The sequence below is a fragment of the Crocuta crocuta genome, unplaced genomic scaffold (assembly GCF_008692635.1).
Source record: "Crocuta crocuta isolate KB4526 unplaced genomic scaffold, BGI_CrCroc_1.0 scaffold118, whole genome shotgun sequence".
Lineage (NCBI taxonomy): Eukaryota > Metazoa > Chordata > Mammalia > Carnivora > Hyaenidae > Crocuta > Crocuta crocuta.
The window spans coordinates 13,840,608-13,861,653 of record NW_027551558.1 but is presented as its reverse complement, the minus strand read 5'-3'; the positions used below and the strand labels follow the sequence as shown (position 1 = coordinate 13,861,653).

Sequence of the window (21,046 nt, the reverse complement as noted above, 5' to 3'; positions counted from 1 at the left end):
TATAATTGCACTCCAAAATTACAANCCACATCCTCGCCAGCATCTAGAGTCCCCTGATTTGCTCATTTTAGCCACTCTGACCAGCGTGAGGTGGTATCTCAGTGGAACACTTGGAGTTTTTGAAGGCAGATAGACCAGGAGGTGAAGTGCCATCTTAAAAATATCTTTTTTTTCCCTTCATATTTAGTCTTGATTGGATCTTAGAATTTAGGATCTCAGTATGACAGTAACTTTTACTCTCATTACAAAATAAGTAAAGCATGTCCATTACAGAAAACTTAAGAAATTAAGAGAAGTATAAAGGATACAAAAGTCATCTATAATACTACTCAGATAATCACACCCTCATATTTTTGTTTTATTCAACTTGTTTTTCTTGAAAGAAAATTGAGATCATACTTAATGTATACTATCTTAAAATATGTACTGTTCTTTTTATTTAACATGATAGCATGTAGAGTATAAACATAAGTCTTCAGAAGGATGTTAACCAATTCCCTATAATTGGGCTAAGATGAACATTATTTTATATGTCTTTTTTTATAGTCTCTGATTATGTCCTTAAGTCAGCTTTTTAGAATTTGATTTCTTGGGGCATTTTTAAATCTACAAGGATTTACTTTATTTAATACTATTGGATCTGTATATTTATTGAGTAATGGTATTTATTTGCATGTACTGAATAAATCTTTCCCTATTTTTCTTTTCTGGCTTTGAGTATACTCAAACTAATTAGAAAATTTGTGGTTCTCCATTTTACTAAAATACTTAAGTCTCTTTTATTTCATGTTTATCATTTGAAATTTAGTGTATATCTATGTTTTATTCTTACTCCTCAACACTTCTGATACTTAATTTGGAGGTATACACTAAAAGGTCATTTTTTTTCAATGTCATTTCTTTTTGGAAGGTAGCCTTACCTACAGTTTAATTTCTGTATTTTACAGGGTTACTTTGAAAGTTGCAACATACACAGAAACAGAATAGCAGGCTTTGAAGTAAAAGCCTATGCTAACCCCACAGTGGTTCGATGTGAAATTCATCATGGGCAGACTGGAGGAATATATGTGCATGAAAAAGGAAGAGGGCAGTTCATAGAGAATAAAATCTATGCAAACAACTTTGCAGGTGTATGGATTACCTCAAATAGTGACCCAACAATAAGGTATTTATATGTAATTATGAATGGAAGTTACTTTGTCACACTGTTTTGTGTTATAAGAAAAGTCAGGATACTTAACTTTAACTCTAAATGTTTTTCCTAGACACCTGACTGCTGTAGAATAGATTTTCCTAGTAAATGTCTATGCATCTGAATAAGCATAACTGTTGCTTTTATTTTAGGGTGTTCTGTTTGTTTTTTAGTGATCTAAGCCATACATAATATTATTTTATGAACAATTGCAAATGCTGTGATTTTTATTTTAAATTCATCAAACTGCATTATAAATGAGTACATAGAGCCATGAACTTCTCTTGGAAGCCGAATGACCTTATCTTCTCTCTTTTTGTCTAAGAGTCAGCAGATAGCATAATTCAGGAAAGTAATTACCTCAAAGATTCTTGCAGAGAGAGTCCAAGAATAACAAAAAGTGAAAACTTCAAGCCATCACTTTTCTTTAATAGTTCCTACCACTCCCTCTGGCCACAGTAAGGAAACAGATCCACACTGAGAGGCATTGGCTAAGATTGTAGAACAGAACTATTGTAAATGTGATCAATGATAATGAGTTGTTTGTAATTGACAACGTTTATTTTCCACTGGCTTTATGAAAATAGATTATGGGATTTCCATCTTGTTCATATTCAGCAGATGTTTCCAGATGAGCTAAAAAACAGTTCTTCTCATTGCATTAGCAGTTTTGAGAGGGAATTTTTAAGGATGTTATTTTCAGGATGCCTGGGTGGCTCAGTCACTTAATAGACGTCAAATTCTTGATTTTGTCTCAGGTCATGATCTCAGGGTTCATGGGATCGAACCCTACATCAGCTCTACACTGTCAGATTGGGATTCTCTCTCTCCTGCTTTCTCTACTCCTCCCCTGCTCATGTGTACTCACACTCTCTCAAATATTTTGGGGGGAAAAAATGTTATTTTGTCTCAAATACTAGGTGGCTTTTCAAAACTTTAGGTTTTAGAACTACAAGGGGGGCTGCCTGGGTGGCTCAGTCGGTTGAGCGTCTGACTTTGGCTCAGGTCATGATCTCACAGTTCGTGGGTTCGAGCCTTGCATCAGGCTCTGTACTGACAGCTAGCTCAGAGCCTGGAACCTACTTTAGATTCTGTCTCCCTCTCTCTCTGACCCTCTTCTGCTCATGCTCTCTCTCTCTCTCTCTCTCTCTCTCTCTCTCTCTCTCTCAGGTATAAATAAAACATTTAAAAATTAAAAAAAAAAAAAAGAAAGAACTACAGGGGAATTTAGAAATCATCTAATCTGAGTCCCTAATTTTACAGATTAGGAAACTAATCTGAGGCCCATAGAAGATAAATAATTTTTATTTATTAATTGCGTGGCCATACAATTGATTATGTAAAACAAGTAAGCTTGTAGATGTTTGAGTAGTTATTTTTTATTATTTCTTATAAATACAGGGGCAATTCTATATTTAATGGAAATCAAGGGGGAGTTTACATCTTTGGTGATGGACGAGGCCTTATTGAAGGAAATGACATTTATGGTAAGCATGTGGTTTTGCTCTATACAGTTTTGGAGCTTGGCCTTTCTTCTTGACATTAACACAGTGGACCGCTTTGAAACTGTCCAAGTAGGATAATTGATCCAGTTTCTTTAAACTCTCAGTAAAGATTATTTGTGTTATCTATTTACTTAACAGTCATTATTCACTCAACATTTACTGAGTATCCACTGTGTACCAGTCCCTAGCCAGATATCAATGATGAAAATATAAATATGACCTTAGTCTCAGGAAGTATCTCCAGTTTACTTAGATTCACTCCATTCGCTTTGGTACTAACTACAAAAGGAAAATACTTAATCCTCATTAAACCTTTTTGAGGTAGTAATTCAGCAAACCATTATTAGGTGTCTGTGTGCCAGACACTGATATGTTCCGGCTAATACTTACATAAAGCTTACTCAATTTCAGGCATTATTCTGAACACCTTACCTGTATTAAATCATATAATATTCACATCAACCCTATGAAGTAGACAGTATTAAATATCCCCACTTATTGATCAGGAAACAAAGGTATGCTGAGGTTAAATATCTTACAGTCACACAGGAAGGTAGAATTCCTGGGATTGAAATTTTGGCAGCCTGGCTTCCAAGTCTCTGCTCTTAACCATTATATGCATACTGCCTACAATTTTTCTTTTTATACTCCCTAGTTCCCTTAGTTTTGTTTTTTAATGTTCATGGACCATAAATATCTTTCCAAATATGGCATACTTCACAGACTCATGGTTTTCCTAAAATTGTAAAAATTTTAACTACTATGTAATGTAAAACTCTTACTGTGTTCCACTAGGCTCCTTATGTTGACATTGTAACTTTTATTTTTAAATAGGCAATGCACTAGCAGGAATTCAGATTAGGACAAACAGTTGTCCAATTGTTCGACATAACAAAATTCATGATGGCCAGCACGGTGGGATTTATGTGGTAAGTTAATGAATATAGTTGTAGAATGCCATGCATTAAAACCAAAGGAGAAGGGGTAGACCACATTTAACTTGTAGAGTATAAATTTATGACTGTCTTTAATATTTATACAATAAGACTCTTGTTCTCTCTGCCAGTATCTGAATAACTTACTTTTATAGTGTGTGTAGTGTTCTGTAAAATTCAGTCAGCTGAGTGAATTTAGACATAGAAGATGTATCTTTTTATTAATTTTTTTAAAAATTCATCTATTTATTTAAGAAATCTCTGCCCCCCAGCGTGGGGCTCATGACCCTAAAAAGAGTCTCACGCTCTTGTGACTGAGCTAGCCAGATGCCCCTAGACTTGAATATTTTTCAGTATTTTTTGAAAAGCCATTTTCTTACTTGAATTTATTTTGAAATATAATTGAGCATTTTTCAAAATTGTAAAATCATATATTAGTCCTGTGTCTTCTGTTACCATGGTATCTAAAACTGTTAGAACTTATTCAAGGGAGAAAATGTAGGAAATTTTAGAAAGGTCCTTGTGTAATGCTAGGTGTGACTCTACTTTTTATTTTCAGTTGTAAAAATGTCCATATCTTAAGTCTTCCACTCAAAATTAAAATTTAGTAACCCTAAGACCTTATTTTGAATCATTTCGTCAGTAATAAACTTGAAATAACTATTAACTTATTAAATGAGAGAGAAGAAGTTTTTTTGCTGAAGAAAATTGAATGCTGCTACTCTATAATAGATTTATAAGTACAAAACTGCATAAAGAACAGTATAGAAACTTGTGGAGCTTAAATTCATGTCGAGGCTACATAAAAACAATGTTATCATTACCTCCTTATCCAGATTAAAAAACAAAAATTGAGATTTTTTTTTATCATAACTGTCTTTAAAGGGGGAATATAAACTACTTATTCTAGAATATACATATAGTAATGTTTCTAAAAGATATGTATTGTAATTTATGTATTGTAATAAATTTTATTTAGCATGAAAAAGGACAAGGCGTAATAGAAGAGAATGAAGTTTATAGTAATACTCTGGCTGGGGTCTGGGTGACAACTGGCAGCACTCCAGTACTGAGAAGAAACAGGATACATAGTGGGAAGCAGGTAAAATTATTTTGGACTTTTATATGGGAAATACATTGTTTGGTAAACACTTTCTTGTCATTTGAAAACAATATCTTTTAATTTTAGGTTGGTGTTTATTTTTATGACAATGGACATGGAGTGCTAGAGGACAATGATATCTATAATCATATGTATTCAGGGGTTCAGATAAGGTAAACGTTTTCACATTTGGCTTTCTTTCGGGAAGAAGTTGGGTGGGAGTATGTGGGGTATGTGCAACTTTCCTTGCTATTTAATGCCCAATCTTTATTCCTCCGTGTGTATTCATTCTCTTAACACATGCTTGGCTTAAATTGTCAGAATATAACTTTTCTTGAACCAGCTGAAGATAGCCAGTGGCACATACGCGCTTGCCGTAAGTGCGCATTTCCACTGTTCTGTCCTCCACTGTAGCAGTCATAGTTGCCAGTGGACTCCATAATGCTTGGAAAGTAGAAGGCTGGATAAAAAACACTTACGAGTCATACCTGGTGTGTTGTAGGTGCTCAGTAGATGGGAACTTCTATTTTTACACTATTTCTGTAAAATTAATAGTTTTTACACCCCTCTTTGCTGTATTTTAACAGTTTTAGAAACTGTAATAGTAATTATAATTCAGCCCTTCATTTTATATATGAGGGGAGTATGCAATAATAGTCATTTAATCTAACATCCTCTTTAGTTTGTGTATGAAGAGACTGTATAGTTGTAATATAATCTATAGTTGTGTATTCTATAGGAAATAGAATTAAGCAAAATTAAATCAGTGTCTTTATCAGTAAACTTTCTCAGAGCATCTTGGAAGGATTCCATTGTTATATTTATTCTTACTGTGATTAGTATGAATTTTTCCACTGTTACCTCATAAAACATGAATGTGAGTAGAAGCAATTTATTATTTTTTTAAAATGTTTTTTAAAATTTATTTCTGAGAGAGACAGCACAAGCAGGGGAAGGGTCAGAGAGGGAGACCCAATCTGAAGCAGACTCTAGGCTCTGAGCTGTCAGCACAGAGCCCGACAACGAGGCTCGAACCCACAAACCTGAGCTGAAGTCTTAACCAACTGAGCCACCCAGGCGCCCCTATTTTTTAATGTTATTTATTTTTTAGAGAGACAAGCATGTGAGCAGGGGAAGAGCAGAGGGGCGGTGGGGGTGGGGGGGGACACACAGAATCCAAAGGAGGCTCCAGGCTCCAAGTTATCAGCACAGAGCCCGATGCGGGGCTTAAGATCATGACCTGCCCTGAAGTCAGATGCTTAACCGACTGAGCCACCCAGATGCCCCAGGAGTAGAAGTAATTTAAATGGCATTATTTTCTATTGTATCCATAGGACTGGAAGCAACCCCAAAATTAGACGCAACAAAATCTGGGGAGGACAGAATGGTGGAATTCTTGTGTATAATTCTGGTATGTTGAATCTTTTCTCTTTTTCTCAGCTAATTGTCTTTACAAATGTATTTTCCAAATAACATAACCTACGTTTTTACACTTGTAGGTCTAGGCTGTATAGAAGACAATGAAATATTTGACAATGCAATGGCTGGAGTCTGGATTAAGACAGATAGTAATCCTACACTAAGAAGAAATAAAATCCATGATGGAAGAGATGGTGGCATCTGTATATTTAATGGGGGTCGAGGTATTGTTGTTAATTTTGCATTAGTGAAAAATCCAGTTTTTCATTATTCTTCTTCCGTATCTTTAAAGATCAGTGACATCACCAATTAATATGTTATAAATGAGTGAATCTCAGTCTTTTCCTTATCAGGTCTTGAGATGGTTGAGATTAGTGCCTAGAGGTAAAGGAGGCAAATGTTTACACAATTTTTCTTTTCCTTTTGTAGCCATCTTGAGTATGCCAGTTAGGCTTTTTTAAGGTAGAATTTGTTTACATCCTCTTTCTGGACTTAATTGTTTAGAATAGTGATACGATTATAATAAACATTGAAATCCAGTTATAGAACTAGGTGAGAAATTAATTGGGTCTGTAAATATATGAAAATGTCTGTAGTAAAGAAGTATTGCTTTGTAACTGTTTACAACTGTGTTTGTTGGAGAGTGGAATTAATGAAGCCAATGGGTGTGCCTGGTTTTGTATACATAAAGGTCAGCTCATTTTGCATTGAGGCAAAAGTTCCACAGTCCCTGCCCCTTGCAAATGTACACTGTTCATAAAAAGAGACTAGGGGAGAATGTCAGATGCAAATTTATCACCATTCCTGAAATGTCAGTAACCCAGCACTACACATATCTTATACAGAGGGATAGCTAGTTATTACTACAACATACAAAGCAACAAAATTTACATGGACTCTGAAGGAGCTTAGAATCTAATAATTAAGTAATATATCTGATAGGAGTATTTACAAGATATAATGAGGAAACACAATACAGTGAATAGTTTTATTCGTAAGGTGTTGAGAAAAGGTTCAGGTACTAAAATCACTCTTGAGCTGTGTCTTGAAAAATGAGTATTCACTGGTAAATGGGGTGGGGAGGTCATTCCAGGTATAGAAAGCATACTTACTTCAGTTTCATTTGTTCTGTACGTATTAATTGAACACTTATGTACTAACAACTGTGATACAGATGCTAAAGATGCAATGGTAAATAAAACAGTACTACATCCAGAAAGTTTATAGTCTAATGGCACATTAAAACAAAAGTCTAAAGGAAACAAAGTGGTTTAGTAAGGAAAAGAGGTACTGAAAGTTGAGCCCAGAAAAGAGGCAGGGCCCAAATCCTAAGAGACTTTATATATGGAATTCAGACTGGGTCTTAGCAAAAGCAAGGATTACAGATAGTAACTTAGAAGTCTTTCTCCAGGGGAAAAGCAATTTAAGGTCAAGACAAATACTACAGATGGGTCAAATGTCCTCAGAAATAAAAACCATGTTTCACGTCTTCAGAGAGCAGAGAAACACTAGTACACAACTAGTAATTCACTATACATAAGATTTAATAGGAATAATATAGCTAATACTTAGTTCTGTATACTTTTATATATATTATTTAATCCCCATTATAACCCCATATGGTAGGTCTCATTATTCCCATTTTACAGATAAGGACATTGAGACAGAGTGGGTAAGTAATTTTCCTACTCAGAGCTAGGAGGAGGTGAAATCAGTGTTTGAAGGCCAGAAATCTCATTCCTCAGCTCATTATTGATCATTATGTTATACTCCCAGAAAAGACCATAATAAATTTGATGGAGAGAAACTAAAAATGTTACAGAGGACATGATATTAGGAAGAAAGAAGGTAGGACATTCGGGATGAGGAATAATACAAACCAAAAGCATTAGAGATAAAAATGTATAGCATATTCAAAGCATAGGTAATGTAGGAAGACAGCAGAATAGGTTGGGGGAATATTTTGAAAGGCTTTAAATGGCAACTTAATTTTAAATTTTATTCTGAAAATAGTTTTTAAGCAGAGAGGTACGTGATAGAGGTGTAGGAAACTGGGGAAAATAACAGCAAAAGAGAGACTAGAGTAAAGGAAATTGATCAGATTGATTATAATGGCCAGAAATAATCAGGGCTTGAATGAAAACACTGGGGGTGCTCCAAAGGTTCCAAAAACATTTAAAAGGAATTAATTTTAATTCAGCATTTTTAGTGAGAACTATGTGCCAGCCACTGGGGATGTGATGGTGAATGAACTGCAGGTGGTTCCTGCTACCATGGAATTTCCAGTTATTCGTTAGAATGTTTACATGCCATTTTTAGTTAAGTCTTACCTTACAATCCTCACAATTACTAATAAACTTTCCTTATAGCTGAAAAATTAGTCCTGTGAATTTTATACAATGCAATTAATAAGAAACTGAAAGAATACCTAAATACCACCAAACACCTCGTAAAGCTTATATGCATTAGCCTTAATCTGAGGAAATATTTTCTTCTAGGTCTCCTTGAAGAAAATGATATTTTCAGGAATGCTCAAGCAGGTGTTCTCATCAGCACTAATAGTCATCCAGTCTTAAGGAAAAACAGAATATTTGATGGATTTGCTGCAGGTTTGTATTTTCTTTTGTTACCTGTTTCTTGCTTGTTTTCTATAAAGTGTTTGATTTTTAGTCTATCAATTCTCTTTTGCTTAATAACTAAAGGTGTAAGTTGCACTGCAAAGTGGCTGAATGCCTATCAACTAACAATTGCTTATGAGAGCACCCAGTCCAGATTCTGGATTCTTCTCTAAGCCGAACTTAAGAAATATCTCTTGGTGTTCGGTAGTAATTATGAAACATTAATTGGGATAGAATACAGGTTTACAGATAAATTCAAACCCTCTGGCCTCACAAAGTAGTATGCATAATTTCAACTTTTTGCCTGTGAAGATGACAATTATTTTCATCCCAAATAGCTATCCATCTCCTTTTTTCTTATGTACAGCTAATGGCTACCTCAGTATACTTCTGGGCATTTATCCTCTTCTACTTAGTTTGTAAAGTAGAAAGTTATGAACCAACTGTCACATTCCTTCCTTTAGCAAGGAAAGTGGACTATTAACAGTAGAAAACAGACTTACTCTCAAGGACTCAAACAATTCATCTTACTCTTGAGATGTTAAGTTAATACACTTTTTGGGGTGCCTGGGTGGCTCAGTGAAGCATCTGACTTCAGCTCAGGTCATGATCTCAGTTTGTAGGTTCAAGCCCTGCATTGGGCTCTGTGCTCAGTTCAGAGCCTGGAGTCTGCTTTGGATTCTGTGTCTCCCTCTCTCTCTCCCCTGCTCATGCTCGCTCTCCCTCTTCCTCTCAAAAATAAACACTAAAATTTTTTTTTAAAGCTAATACACTTGTTATGTAAAAGAACTAGTTTATATTTGCTTGTATCGCAGGTTTCTTTTAGGAAACTGTATAATATGTATCTACTGTAAATTTTATTTCAGGTATTGAAATTACAAATCATGCAACTGCAACACTAGAAGGCAATCAGATTTTTAACAACCGGTTTGGAGGCTTATTTTTAGCATCTGGTGTTAATGTGACAATGAAAGGTATGTTGGAGTCTGCTCTACCTGTAAATACAGAAAATATGCCATGGAAAAATGGCTATCAGAAGCCATTATTTGCTTCCTCTGTCAATCTACCAAGTTAACTGCAACTCAAGAACTACTTTGTAAGTTTCAGCTTATTCTCAACAGTTGGAATATCTTACACAAGGAAAATCCTAAACTCTTACTCAGTTGGTTAGCCTTCATTAAAGGTCTTAAAAAGTGACTCTTCTATTAAAATATTTTTATCCTAAGTATTTTAATGTATATTTTTACGTTGTCTGTCCTCTAGAATTTTATTTTTTCTTTTATTACAGATAACAAAATAATGAACAATCAAGACGCCATAGAAAAGGCTGTTAGTAGAGGCCAATGTTTATATAAAATATCAAGTTATACCAGCTATCCCATGCATGATTTCTACAGGTATATTTCTAAATTATTTGTGAGTCTCAGAAAGGGGGAGATTGTCAATTCTCTTTTTCTGTGTGTGGGGTGTGTGATTTTTCTAAACTGGCAAGGCCTAACATTTTTAGATTTCTTTCTCTTAAGGTAGAGGAAATTGGTATTTGCCAGTGGAAAGAGAACATAACTGAGAACTTTATATAGATTTGTCCACATTGAGTTCTGTGATCAGTCTACTTAAGGATTCTGTGTTGGGGACCATTAATACGAAAAAAAAAAAAACACCGCAGTTAACTTTCTACCACTAGGAAGGTGGAACACAACGCTTATTATTGTTTGCCTAGGAGTTTTAAAGTAAAGCTGTCATTAAGTGTTCCATATACCCTAGTCACTGAGTGGTTTTTTTACTCCCTTCTCCCCCAACTTGATTCAATACAGACTTTAATTGGTTAGATTGCAAATCAGCTGTTTTTCTCAGAAGATACAGAACAAAAGATTCACTTATTACATTGAACTCCTTTTGCAGAAATTTTGGGATGGGGCCACAAAAATTTTGGTTTGGGTTGTCTTCTTTTCTTATAAGCCAAAGGGTCATAGGGTAAAATGCTGTATTTTGAGGAAATATCATTTTCAAGAAAAATAATACAAGCTTTTGCTTTGTAGATGTCACACTTGTAACACCACAGATCGAAATGCCATATGTGTGAACTGCATTAAGAAGTGCCATCAGGGACATGATGTAGAATTTATTAGACATGATAGGTATGTAGCACACTTGCTTGCTCTATTACCCACTTATTTTCCCCCTCACTTTCCTAATTTTTGGGTTTTCATTTTGCTTTAGGTTTTTCTGTGACTGTGGTGCTGGAACACTGTCTAATCCTTGTACATTAGCTGGTGAGCCTACACATGATACAGATACCCTATATGACTCTGCTCCACCTATAGAATCTAATACATTGCAGCACAACTGAATTCCTTCCCTAAAGAAAAAGTCCTGCCATTCTAACATCATAACTTAAAACATTTTTTTTTGGAAGAAGATTTAAAATATTTGCCCATGCTACAGGAAGAGACTGTATTAAAAATGGATACACGAGGTCAGTTGACACTATGAAGCTCAAGCTACCAAAAAGAAAGTGGCAATATATTGACTCAGGATCTCAAAGCTGGGTGTTTTAGCATTACTGTGTAAAGACTTTTGAAGGGACAGAAGTGAAGAAATAAGCTGCAATTTTGTACAGATACCAACTTCTGAAAAAAAGCTGGTGTTTTTACAACTAGCATTGAATGCAGTCCAATTTGCAGTAGTACTCTTCAATAGACAAGCAGCTTTGTTGCTGCCTTTATGGACATGGGTACCAATTGCTTTTGTAATATGGTAAAAATGTGAGCTAGCACTTCTGCGTTTCTTTTGATTTTTTTTAACATGTATTCAGATTGAGAAATATGATTTTAATGCTTTAATCTCATGTAGTTTGTTTTTAATTTCAAGCAAATCTTCTTGTACTTGAATGTGCCCTGTTTTGTTAGCACACCTAGACTTGCTGTAACTGTACTCATGTCCCAGTATGTACGTTCTTTCTATGAAAGAGAAAACACTAATCTTAAATTATATCCAGCAATGTTTCTGGTATCCTTTAAGAAAAGTTAAGACTATTATTTCCTTCCCTTCCCTGTGCAGCATTCAAAATCACCCCTAGAAAAAGTGAGTGTTTTAATGAGACTTCCTAGGAAGGGATGCACTGTAAAACAAAAGTATTCTTGTAACTCAGTTTTGTGAAAGGTAAAAACTACTATGTTTTAAAGTACACTTTAGAAAGTCTCTTCAAAACAGTCCTGTATTTGAACTCTGTTCATAGTTTTTTTTTGAACAGTTTAGACAAACTGCTGGAAATTAAACACAATTTCCTGCATTAAGCTGAGACAAGTATATATACAGCCCTATACAGTTTCATAGCTCCCTCCCCCCATTTATGTGTATTGGTGACAGTGGGTATAAACAGCCTGAAAGTGTATGCATGTACCATAACATCTAGACTTAATATATTGTGGAGTATTCAATAACCATTATGTAGAAGGTAGATAAGAATTAAAAGGGTTTAATTTCCTAGAAAGAAAATGGAAAAATGGTCATTTTTAAAAAATAAAGTTTATTAGATCATAATGTTGTCTGAATTTACCACCTTTGTCAAAAAGTCAACTCAAAGCTTCCAATGTAGTCTATAATTCCTTAATCAAAGTCAGCAACTTAGGGACAGCTTCAGCATCTATAGTCGACCTTTCACTAGCCAGGCAAACTTCCCTTAAAATTAAAAAAAAAAAAAAAATTTAGTTCATATCAACCATCCCCCCTTATGGTTTTATTAAGGTCAGGTGCATGGCANCTAGCCAGGCAAATTTCCCTTAAAATTAAAAAAAAAAAAAAAATTTAGTTCATATCAACCATCCCCCCTTATGGTTTTATTAAGGTCAGGTGCATGGCAAAATTATATACAAATATAATTACCGAAATAATCGCAGTGATTGAGTCATCTTCTCAAATTCTCTTGCTTTTCTGTGTCCCTTCTGAATGATCTCCTCTGGAAGATTAGCAAGTTTTGCTGCATTAAAGCCGTAGCTTTTAGGACAAGCTCCTTTAATGAATTTATAGAGGAAAGTAATAGTCTCCTGGCTGGGATCCTCACATTCGTTTTCTACCATGCATGCCTAAAAAAGGAAAAGATGTTATATTCATGTACTAGTAATGGAAGTATCTGGCTTGATTCCCTCAAAAAAATCTTAACTTTCTGCATAAACAATTCACACATACCATGTGTCCCAAGCGCACTGCAACATTTTGAGAATAATCTTCTACTAATGAATGGTAATGGGTAGAAAACAGCGTACGACACTTTATGTTCTCAGCAAGTTCTTTAACAACTGCATTTGCTATTGCTGTTCCATCAAATGTTGCAGTACCTCTTCCTATGAAAGTAAAATATGAATAAGTTATGTATCTGCCTAATACCAAAAAGGATATACCTTACAGTGGCAAAGAAAAAAAACAAGCTAGAACAGTAACGTCAATTACTGCATCCAAATAATAGGCCCTGTTTAGCTAAATAGGTCTCGCTTAGCAGCCCTGAAAGTGGGGTGCCTTTCTTTAAAGCATACTACACTGTTCAGGTACCACTGATCTTCAGTGTCCTGTTGGTTTCTCCTTAAATTTTCTCATTGTTCCCAAATTGTAACAACTATATGTTAATAGGATTAAGAGATCTAAGAGCCTTGGTAATAATCTGAGAACTTTTTCACATTATCTCTTTAATCTCTTACCCCCAACTATGATCTGTGGCACAAAGGTGAGTGCATTCAAATTTGTTTAAAGAAAAATAGCCTTCAAATGGAAATCGTAATGTCTTACCTAATTCATCCACAAGCACAAGAGAATGTAATGTTGCATGTGTAAGTATACTGGCAGTTTCACTCAGTTCAACAAAAAATGTACTTTCACCTAAAAAACACACACAGGAGATCTTTAAGAATCCTAAAACAGTACATTCACCTTTAAGGTTCATTATTCTTTGACTCCATCATGAGCTACCCAGGTTAAATCTTATTAAAAGATTATGCAATTCTTGAAACAAGATTTCAAATGTTTGAAAGCATTCCGCAAGAAAAACAGCAAACTTAAATGACCATGCAAATTTTAAGGCATATATATTTTATCATTTAAAAGACAGAAATACAAATGAATTGCCAAATAATAAAGCCTTAGGTGGGAAAGAAAACTCACCTGACATTATTCTGTCTGAGGCACCAAGTCTAGTAAATACTCTATCAATTGGTGTGAGCCTACACACTTCAGCAGGTACATAACAACCCGTCTGGGCCATTACAGCTAATAGGCCAGCCTGTGAATGGAGGAAAAGGTCTTTTCTAATTGGAATTAAGAACATAGACATACAGATTTATGTATATCCAGAAGACAGTAAGCCAAGCTAATAAACCTACATCTTTAAAAAGAACAATTATGTAGGAGTTAGGCACTCTTAGAAGGTAAAGAGAAGCCTAGAAAAGGCAAAAGGGTTAGAGCCTAACTGGCCTGAAAACCTCAGCCTATGAGGTTTGAACCCACCGCATCCCTTAACCCTGGCTAGCTACACAGTAGAATCACCTGGGAGCTTTTTTAAATTCCGGACCAAATCAATTTGGGAGGATGGAACCGTCCTGTATTTTGTCAAAGCTCACCCCATTTTCTTTTTTTTTTTTTAAGATCACCTGGAGAGCTTGACAGAAAAACAAAAAATGGTGCTCAAAATCAGTGGACTAGAACTATACTGCCTCTTGCTAGTTAGCAAATTTGGGAAAGCAGGGGGATGAGCAAACATGGTCCGTCAAGGGCCCAATGTCTTAGGTCTTTTTTTTTTTTTCCTTTACAACCCTTTACAAAATGTAAATCATGTTTAGCTCAGTGGCTGGCCAACCCCTCATATATTTATTGTCTTCCCTAAAAGCAGTTTCCAACAGTTACTCGAGGTCATGTATTTTATTTGCTTTCCTATCTGAACCAGTCAGTCATGGTTCTTTTATAAGGATCCCCACAAATGAGTATAATCCAAGGACAAACCTACAACATTTACATTCATTATGAATACACCTACCTTCAGAGGAAATAAATCCAATCAAGTCAAAGTTTATAAAGACATCATAACTTGACATCTCCCTTGCCTTTTTATTGTTTTTCTGGCCTTTTAAGATATATGCTCCCTGTACATCAGGCAGACATTTGATGAGGTGAATACAATTCCGTTTTATGCTACAAGTGTTTTTCCTTTGCTTCCTAATATGCTAGTGACTGAACTCTATTATTCATGAGCTATCTGGAAAAGGGCCTAAATATGTAATATATTCCTAAAGCGTACAAACAACTTTGTTACAAAACCTTAAACGTTTACCTGTCTCATGAGTGTCGACTTGCCCCCCATATTAGGTCCAGTAACAAGCACACAATAAGCTTTGCCACTTTCCTCCTCCTCTTCCTCACAGCCTATTAGAATGTCATTAGGAATAAAGTCATCTCCAAAAAAAGTCTTCGTAATGCAGGGATGACGTGATCCTCTAAGGTCCAAGAAAGGGGGTGTGTCTTCATCTGGAAACAGAATTACTGGACGACACATAGGGCCATCACCTCCTCGGCTGTAGTTAGCCAGGCACAATAAGACATCTGTGAGGGTAAAAGTGAGGCTTCATCAGACTCTGGGTCTCCCTCTCTGCCCCTCCCCAGCCCACACCCTGGGTCTCTCAAAAGTCAACGTTAAAAAAGATTTGTTTTAAACAAAACTACTTTTTCAGTGGAGGGTAGACACAGGGGTNTCTGCCCCTCCCCAGCCCACACCCTGGGTCTCTCAAAAGTCAACGTTAAAAAAGATTTGTTTTAAACAAAACTACTTTTTCAGTGGAGGGTAGACAGGGTTTTTTCTCCCTTAATAGGCACTCTAAAATATGTAAAATGCTTTGTTAATGCATTCAGTTACCTAAAATGAGTCATCAGCCTAAATGTTTTAAGTGTCTTCTATTATAGCATTTGTAATGAAATGAGAACTCTCGTTTTCAGCCTCCAATCCCTCTCCCAACCACCTCAGAAAGATTTAGTCCTCCAGACCAGAGGAATGCCAAGGGGAAGCGAAGAGCTACAACAGGGAAATGCGATCCTGGACCTCTTTTACTTGATCTAATCCCGGAGCTAATACTTCTTAGAAGCAGAATGTTCTCACAAAAGGCACACTGATGTAAAACTTTTTTTTTTTTCCTAAATGTTTACTTTGAGAGAGAGACTGCAAATGGGGGAGGGGCAGAGAGAGAGGGGGACACAAAATCCGAAGCAGGCTCCAGGCTTTANTTTTCCCTAAATGTTTACTTTGAGAGAGAGACTGCAAATGGGGGAGGGGCAGAGAGGGGGGGACACAAAATCCGAAGCAGGCTCCAGGCTTTGAGCGGTCAGCAGAGCCCGATGCGGGGCTCAAACCCATGAACCATGAGATCATGACCTGAGCCGATGTTGGACGCTTAACCAAATGAGCCACCCATGCGCCCCGGATCCATCTAAAACAATCTTAAGAGGAAAATAAATTAACCAATTTTGAACACCTGCACTGAGGGACGATTTTTAAATTACCCATTGAACTATTTGAAGCTGTACTGGTTTAAGGATTAAATGTGGCACAGGGGCACCTGGGTGGCTCAGTCGGTTGAGCATCCAATTCTTGACTTTGGCTCAGGTTGCAATGCCAGGGTGGTGGGAGCCAGCCCCAGGACGTGGAGCCTGGTTGGGATTCTCATTCTCTCTCTCCCTCTCTCCCTCTCTCTCCCCCCCTCCCCTCCACTGCCTCTCTCTACCACTAGCACACACTCTCCCTAAAATTAAAAAAGAAAGTGTGGCACAAAAAGAAGGATGCTATCTAATTCCAGATAGCCGTGTTCAGATCAAAATAGTTCTCTTACAAATATGGGTAAACTATGGTTACTGTGTTTTTAAAACACAAGGGAAAAACACCTAAAGTGAAATAGCAAAGGCTCCAAATAAGTTGGCCCTGAAATTTAAAGAAAAATGAAATTATTAAGTTAAAAAGGTTACCAAATTATAAATATGTAAGTCAGGGCTCTGAGAAATCAACTGCAGGAAAGAAAGTGTGTTTGGGCTTAAAGACTAAAATCTTGAAATGTGCATGTTAAAGAGATGCACTGAAAATAGAAAAAGGATGCAAAAGTTAAAATTAAGAAGTGATGGGCTAAGATAGTTTTTTTAAGCTTCTGTTTTTTGTTAAACTAAATTAAAACAGTATCAAATACGAAAAAACTCCACTGAAAAGGAAACTGATCTAAAACACACTACTTCATTAAGAGCACTAAAAATATTTTTATTTTTGTTCAATTATTCGAGACTGAATAAGGCTAAAAAGTGAACTTAAATTGCTATGGGCAAACTAGTCATTTTGTCCAGTGGGGAGGCAAGCATATACACATCAAGATATATATACCTTGTTAGCTGTGTTCAGAGACAGACCTCAGTGTCAACTCTCCAATGGATGTAAATCTTAATATACAACTGGGACATAAGGAACCACTAACCAAAGCTACAGGAAAAACTTGTTCAAAGTCTTACCCAAGACTGCGATGCACTCGACAGCAGACTGCCAGTCCTTGTAATTTTTGTCAAAGTTATAGAAGAGTCGCCGCATACAGTCCTTCAAGGATACGTCCCTCCGCTCTTCAGCATTTATCAGATTAGCCAACTTCTTCTCAATAGTTTTGGTCCAGTATCGTTTACAGCCCTTCTTGGTGGATTTCAATTCATATTCTTCTGGCAAGTTACGAGTGATGAAATTCTCTGGAATTTCCAACTGGTAACGGTTCCTACCGATCCCCCAGTAGACAATGGTTCTACAGCCAATTCGACTGCGCTGTTTCTCCAAGTATTCCAGGAGGCTCTGTTCATTTTCTCTTATGTCAGCAAGAGCTTGGTCATAATCAGGGTCAAAGCCTGCTTTGGGAGTAATTAGTCCAGTCCTTCGAGCCTTTTCATGGTCAAAGGCTGTATCCCATCGGTTCAGTTCTGCAGTCAGATCAGGAAAACGGCCCTCGGGATTTTTTGTCTGCAGAGTAATGACCTGCTTAAGGATTTTAGACTTAAAGTCGTCAACGACTTCTTCCATAAGCTCTATAATTTTACAGATTACCTTGAATCCTTCTAGAGCCGAAAGAAAATCAATAATCTTTTTTTTGCTGTATGTAGTTTCTTCGTACATTATAGCCCTGCTATCTGGGTGGTTCTGACTCTTCAGGGGAGATCCAACGTTATGAATTTTACTCAGCAGCCTCTCGAGGTCTGGAATCTTCTTTAGAAGGTCTACAACATCAGAGATTTTGTCAGGCACAGCCATGAGGTCTTCTATAGCATCTAGACGATCATTGATAGCATACGGGCTGCAGAGTGGGGCACAAAGCCATTGCTTTAGGAGCCTCTTACCAAAGGGAGTATGGCAAGTATCAATCTTTTCTAGCAGGGTCCCTTCAGTAGAACCATTTGTTCCATTCAGGAAAATCTCCAAGTTGCTTAATGTCACAGCATCTAGCACCATCCGTTGATTGGCTTTTGCAAAAACAGCACCAGATCTTGTAGCACTAACCCTGTCAGAATCCAAAGGAATGTATTCTTCAAAATTAGCCATGGATAAAAGCTCTTGATCAATAAGGCATTTTTTGAGGTAGAAGACACAACCACCTAGAGCCGAGAGGGCCAATTCACTCTTTTCTCCTGGTGTTAACCCAAGAGAATCAGACTCTGAGGTCATACCTTTAAGCACCTGGGGTAACATCACCCCACTGTCCTCATTTAACTTTTCCTTAAAATATCCTTCTTCAAGGAGAGTTCTCAAAGTTTTGGCTGCATCCCAAAACTGGGAGCCTGGTATCAGACCTTCCTGAAGAGAGGAGGATAATGAACCCTTCAGAATCATCTTCGTTTCCGCTGAGAGATTTCCTTTCTCAAACAAGACTTGTACGGGAGGATAGTGTGCCACCAGAGTCCTAAATCTAGAACAGTGGCGATCATCTGAAAACTGACCTATGAAAAACTTTCCCAGGGAGGCATCAACAAAGCATACTCCATACACTCGAGTGTGGCCAGAGGAATCCTCCTCTTTTTCTTTGAGGCTAAGAAGATACTTACTATAGTTCTCAGAGGGGTCACCTTCCAGTACACTGTAGGTCTGTGTACCCTTGGTAATGACTCTACAGATCTCCCTCCTCACCACTCTGTCATACTTAGATATATGTGCCATCTTCCGGCATCGTGCCTCCATCATTTCTGGGGTCTCAGTCTGTTCCACTCGTGCTACTTTATAGCCCTTCTGAACCAGGGAATCAGAGTATCGGCCAAACGCAATTTCAGGGAAACCGGAATGGGCCCAGTTGCCTTTCATGAATACCAGCCCAAGTTCATTGACTCCAGTAAGAGCATCCATATGGTACAGCTCATAAAACTTCCCCACCTTATAAAAAATAACAAGATCAAAGTTCTGAGACTTAATCTGCCACCATTTCCTCATCCCAGGAGTACAGGAATTAAGGAAATCCTCAGGCACATAGAGGGTAGACGCATCAAAATCGGGGTGATCAGGTCGCCTCCTGTGGAGATCTCGTCTCTTTTCCTCCTTAAGCCACTCTAAAGTCTCATGATACCAGGAAGTAGGACGACTACTGTCATCACAACCTCCACCAGTGTGGGCTTGGGATTCAGAATTCTGAGGGGCGGAGAAAGCACTCAGAGTACTCTTGCTTTCCGACGAAATGCCAGTTGATCGTTTGGTGGCCAAGGGCATTTCCTTCCTTGAACTTTTCCTTTTGAGAGCGCCATTTCCAGACACCATTTTCTTCCGCTTTGAGGCAACTTTGACAGGGCTGTCCAGGCCTTCACTGTCACTATCCCCCACTCCACTGCTTATTTCATCGCTGCTTCCTTCCTCCTTAGCATCTGGTTTGAATTCCACATCAGAGCCACCAATGTCACTCTCAGAGTCTGATATGACCCTTCGTTTTTTTATCTGGCGGCTACTTCGCCTAGATCCTTGCACTTTAGGTGGCACTTCCTCTTCACTTTCAACTTCATTATCTTCACTCTTATCTGATGAGTACGCTGCACCTACCTGGCAGGCAAGGAAAGAGTTGTTTAAATACAAAACAAGGGGCACCTGGGTGGCTCAGTCGGTTAAGCATCCGACTTCGGCTCAGGTCATGATCTCACAGTTCATGGGTTCGAGCCCCACATTGGGCTCTGTGCTGACAGCTAGCTCACAGCCTGGAGCCTGCTTCTGATTCTGTTTCCCTTTCTCTGACCCTCCCCTGCTCACACGGTCTTTCTCTCTCTCAGAAATAAAATTAAACAAATAAAAAACAAAATATCTGGGAAATTCAGGTACTGCTGTGAAGTATTGATCTCAATACTTCCTGTGTCAAGGGAAGAACCCATCTCCAAAAATGGGAAATTATTTTTCTTCTCAAAGAGTATCAATTTCAGTAGTATCACATTACAGGACTAAGTAATTTGATCATGACAGTTCTATCCAATAGTGATGAAGCCATTAGCATGACCGTACATCACAGATGCCCACAGGTGAGGCCCTCAGGATCAGTCAGCTGTGGAAATAAACAACTTTAAGTCTCCATTATCTTTCTTCCAGGCTCACCTCTCCTCTTACAGATGGACATATTACAAAGTTTGCCACTTTATAAATTCTTTAGTGTAAGAAAGCAGTAAGCAATCTATACTGGTTCTAGGCCTTGTCCTTCCACAAACCAGCTGTATCTTCCTGGGCAAGGCACATTTCACTTAGCATGGACTTTAGTAAAGTCACAGGAGGCTAAATGATCTCTGTATTACCATCCAGTTCTAAACCTTTGATGAATGTTATGATCCCTGGTCTCAACCTCAAAAATAAGGTTTTCTCTCCTCTCTCTTATACTACCCTTTAGATTAACGTGTTTATTCCCTCTCTATAACAGAACAAAACATGGGATCTCTTAACACACAGCTCACTAATTTGTTAAATTAGAGAATGACCATGTTTGTTTTCAGTGAACTAATTATTTGTTCCTTCACAGAATTTAATTCACTCAAATAGTGACCATTAACATCTGAAACCAAGATTGTATTTTAAGGTTAATTTAACCTCTATTCTTATCCATACAAAATACAAAAAAAAAAGTATTGAGCGCATAAAACCAGGTAATTACCACACCCTCCTACAGAGGCTTACTACCAGACACCAAGACCAATTTTGTAACCATGTCCTTATGGTCTTGAGCTCATTACCTCTTACCAAAAATGGTACTACCTCTTACACGATGTATCCTCCA

General features: G+C 37.3%; 2 protein-coding genes across 3 annotated transcripts in view; one reads left to right on the top strand and one right to left on the bottom strand.

Annotated features, from left to right (window-relative positions):
- FBXO11 (F-box protein 11) overlaps positions 1 to 12,314 on the top strand; it is a 26,173-nt gene extending 13,859 nt beyond the window's left edge. The window contains exons 11-22 of the mRNA XM_077749278.1: positions 948 to 1,165; positions 2,594 to 2,679; positions 3,532 to 3,626; positions 4,612 to 4,734; positions 4,822 to 4,907; positions 6,069 to 6,145; positions 6,234 to 6,377; positions 8,652 to 8,762; positions 9,638 to 9,745; positions 10,060 to 10,168; positions 10,811 to 10,909; positions 10,992 to 12,314. Of these exons, the coding sequence (XP_077605404.1) occupies positions 948 to 1,165; positions 2,594 to 2,679; positions 3,532 to 3,626; positions 4,612 to 4,734; positions 4,822 to 4,907; positions 6,069 to 6,145; positions 6,234 to 6,377; positions 8,652 to 8,762; positions 9,638 to 9,745; positions 10,060 to 10,168; positions 10,811 to 10,909; positions 10,992 to 11,121 (1,386 nt within the window). The 3' untranslated portion in view covers positions 11,122 to 12,314. The remainder of the gene's footprint in view (positions 1 to 947; positions 1,166 to 2,593; positions 2,680 to 3,531; positions 3,627 to 4,611; positions 4,735 to 4,821; positions 4,908 to 6,068; positions 6,146 to 6,233; positions 6,378 to 8,651; positions 8,763 to 9,637; positions 9,746 to 10,059; positions 10,169 to 10,810; positions 10,910 to 10,991) is intronic.
- MSH6 (mutS homolog 6) overlaps positions 12,281 to 21,046 on the bottom strand; it is a 21,679-nt gene continuing 12,913 nt past the window's right edge. For both annotated transcript variants that reach the window (XM_077749277.1, XM_077749276.1), the window contains exons 4-10: positions 17,295 to 19,836; positions 15,088 to 15,356; positions 13,926 to 14,043; positions 13,554 to 13,643; positions 12,960 to 13,114; positions 12,657 to 12,856; positions 12,281 to 12,452 (exon numbers count right to left, since the gene is read on the bottom strand). In XM_077749277.1, the coding sequence (XP_077605403.1) occupies positions 12,371 to 12,452; positions 12,657 to 12,856; positions 12,960 to 13,114; positions 13,554 to 13,643; positions 13,926 to 14,043; positions 15,088 to 15,356; positions 17,295 to 19,836 (3,456 nt within the window). In that variant the 3' untranslated portion in view covers positions 12,281 to 12,370. The remainder of the gene's footprint in view (positions 12,453 to 12,656; positions 12,857 to 12,959; positions 13,115 to 13,553; positions 13,644 to 13,925; positions 14,044 to 15,087; positions 15,357 to 17,294; positions 19,837 to 21,046) is intronic.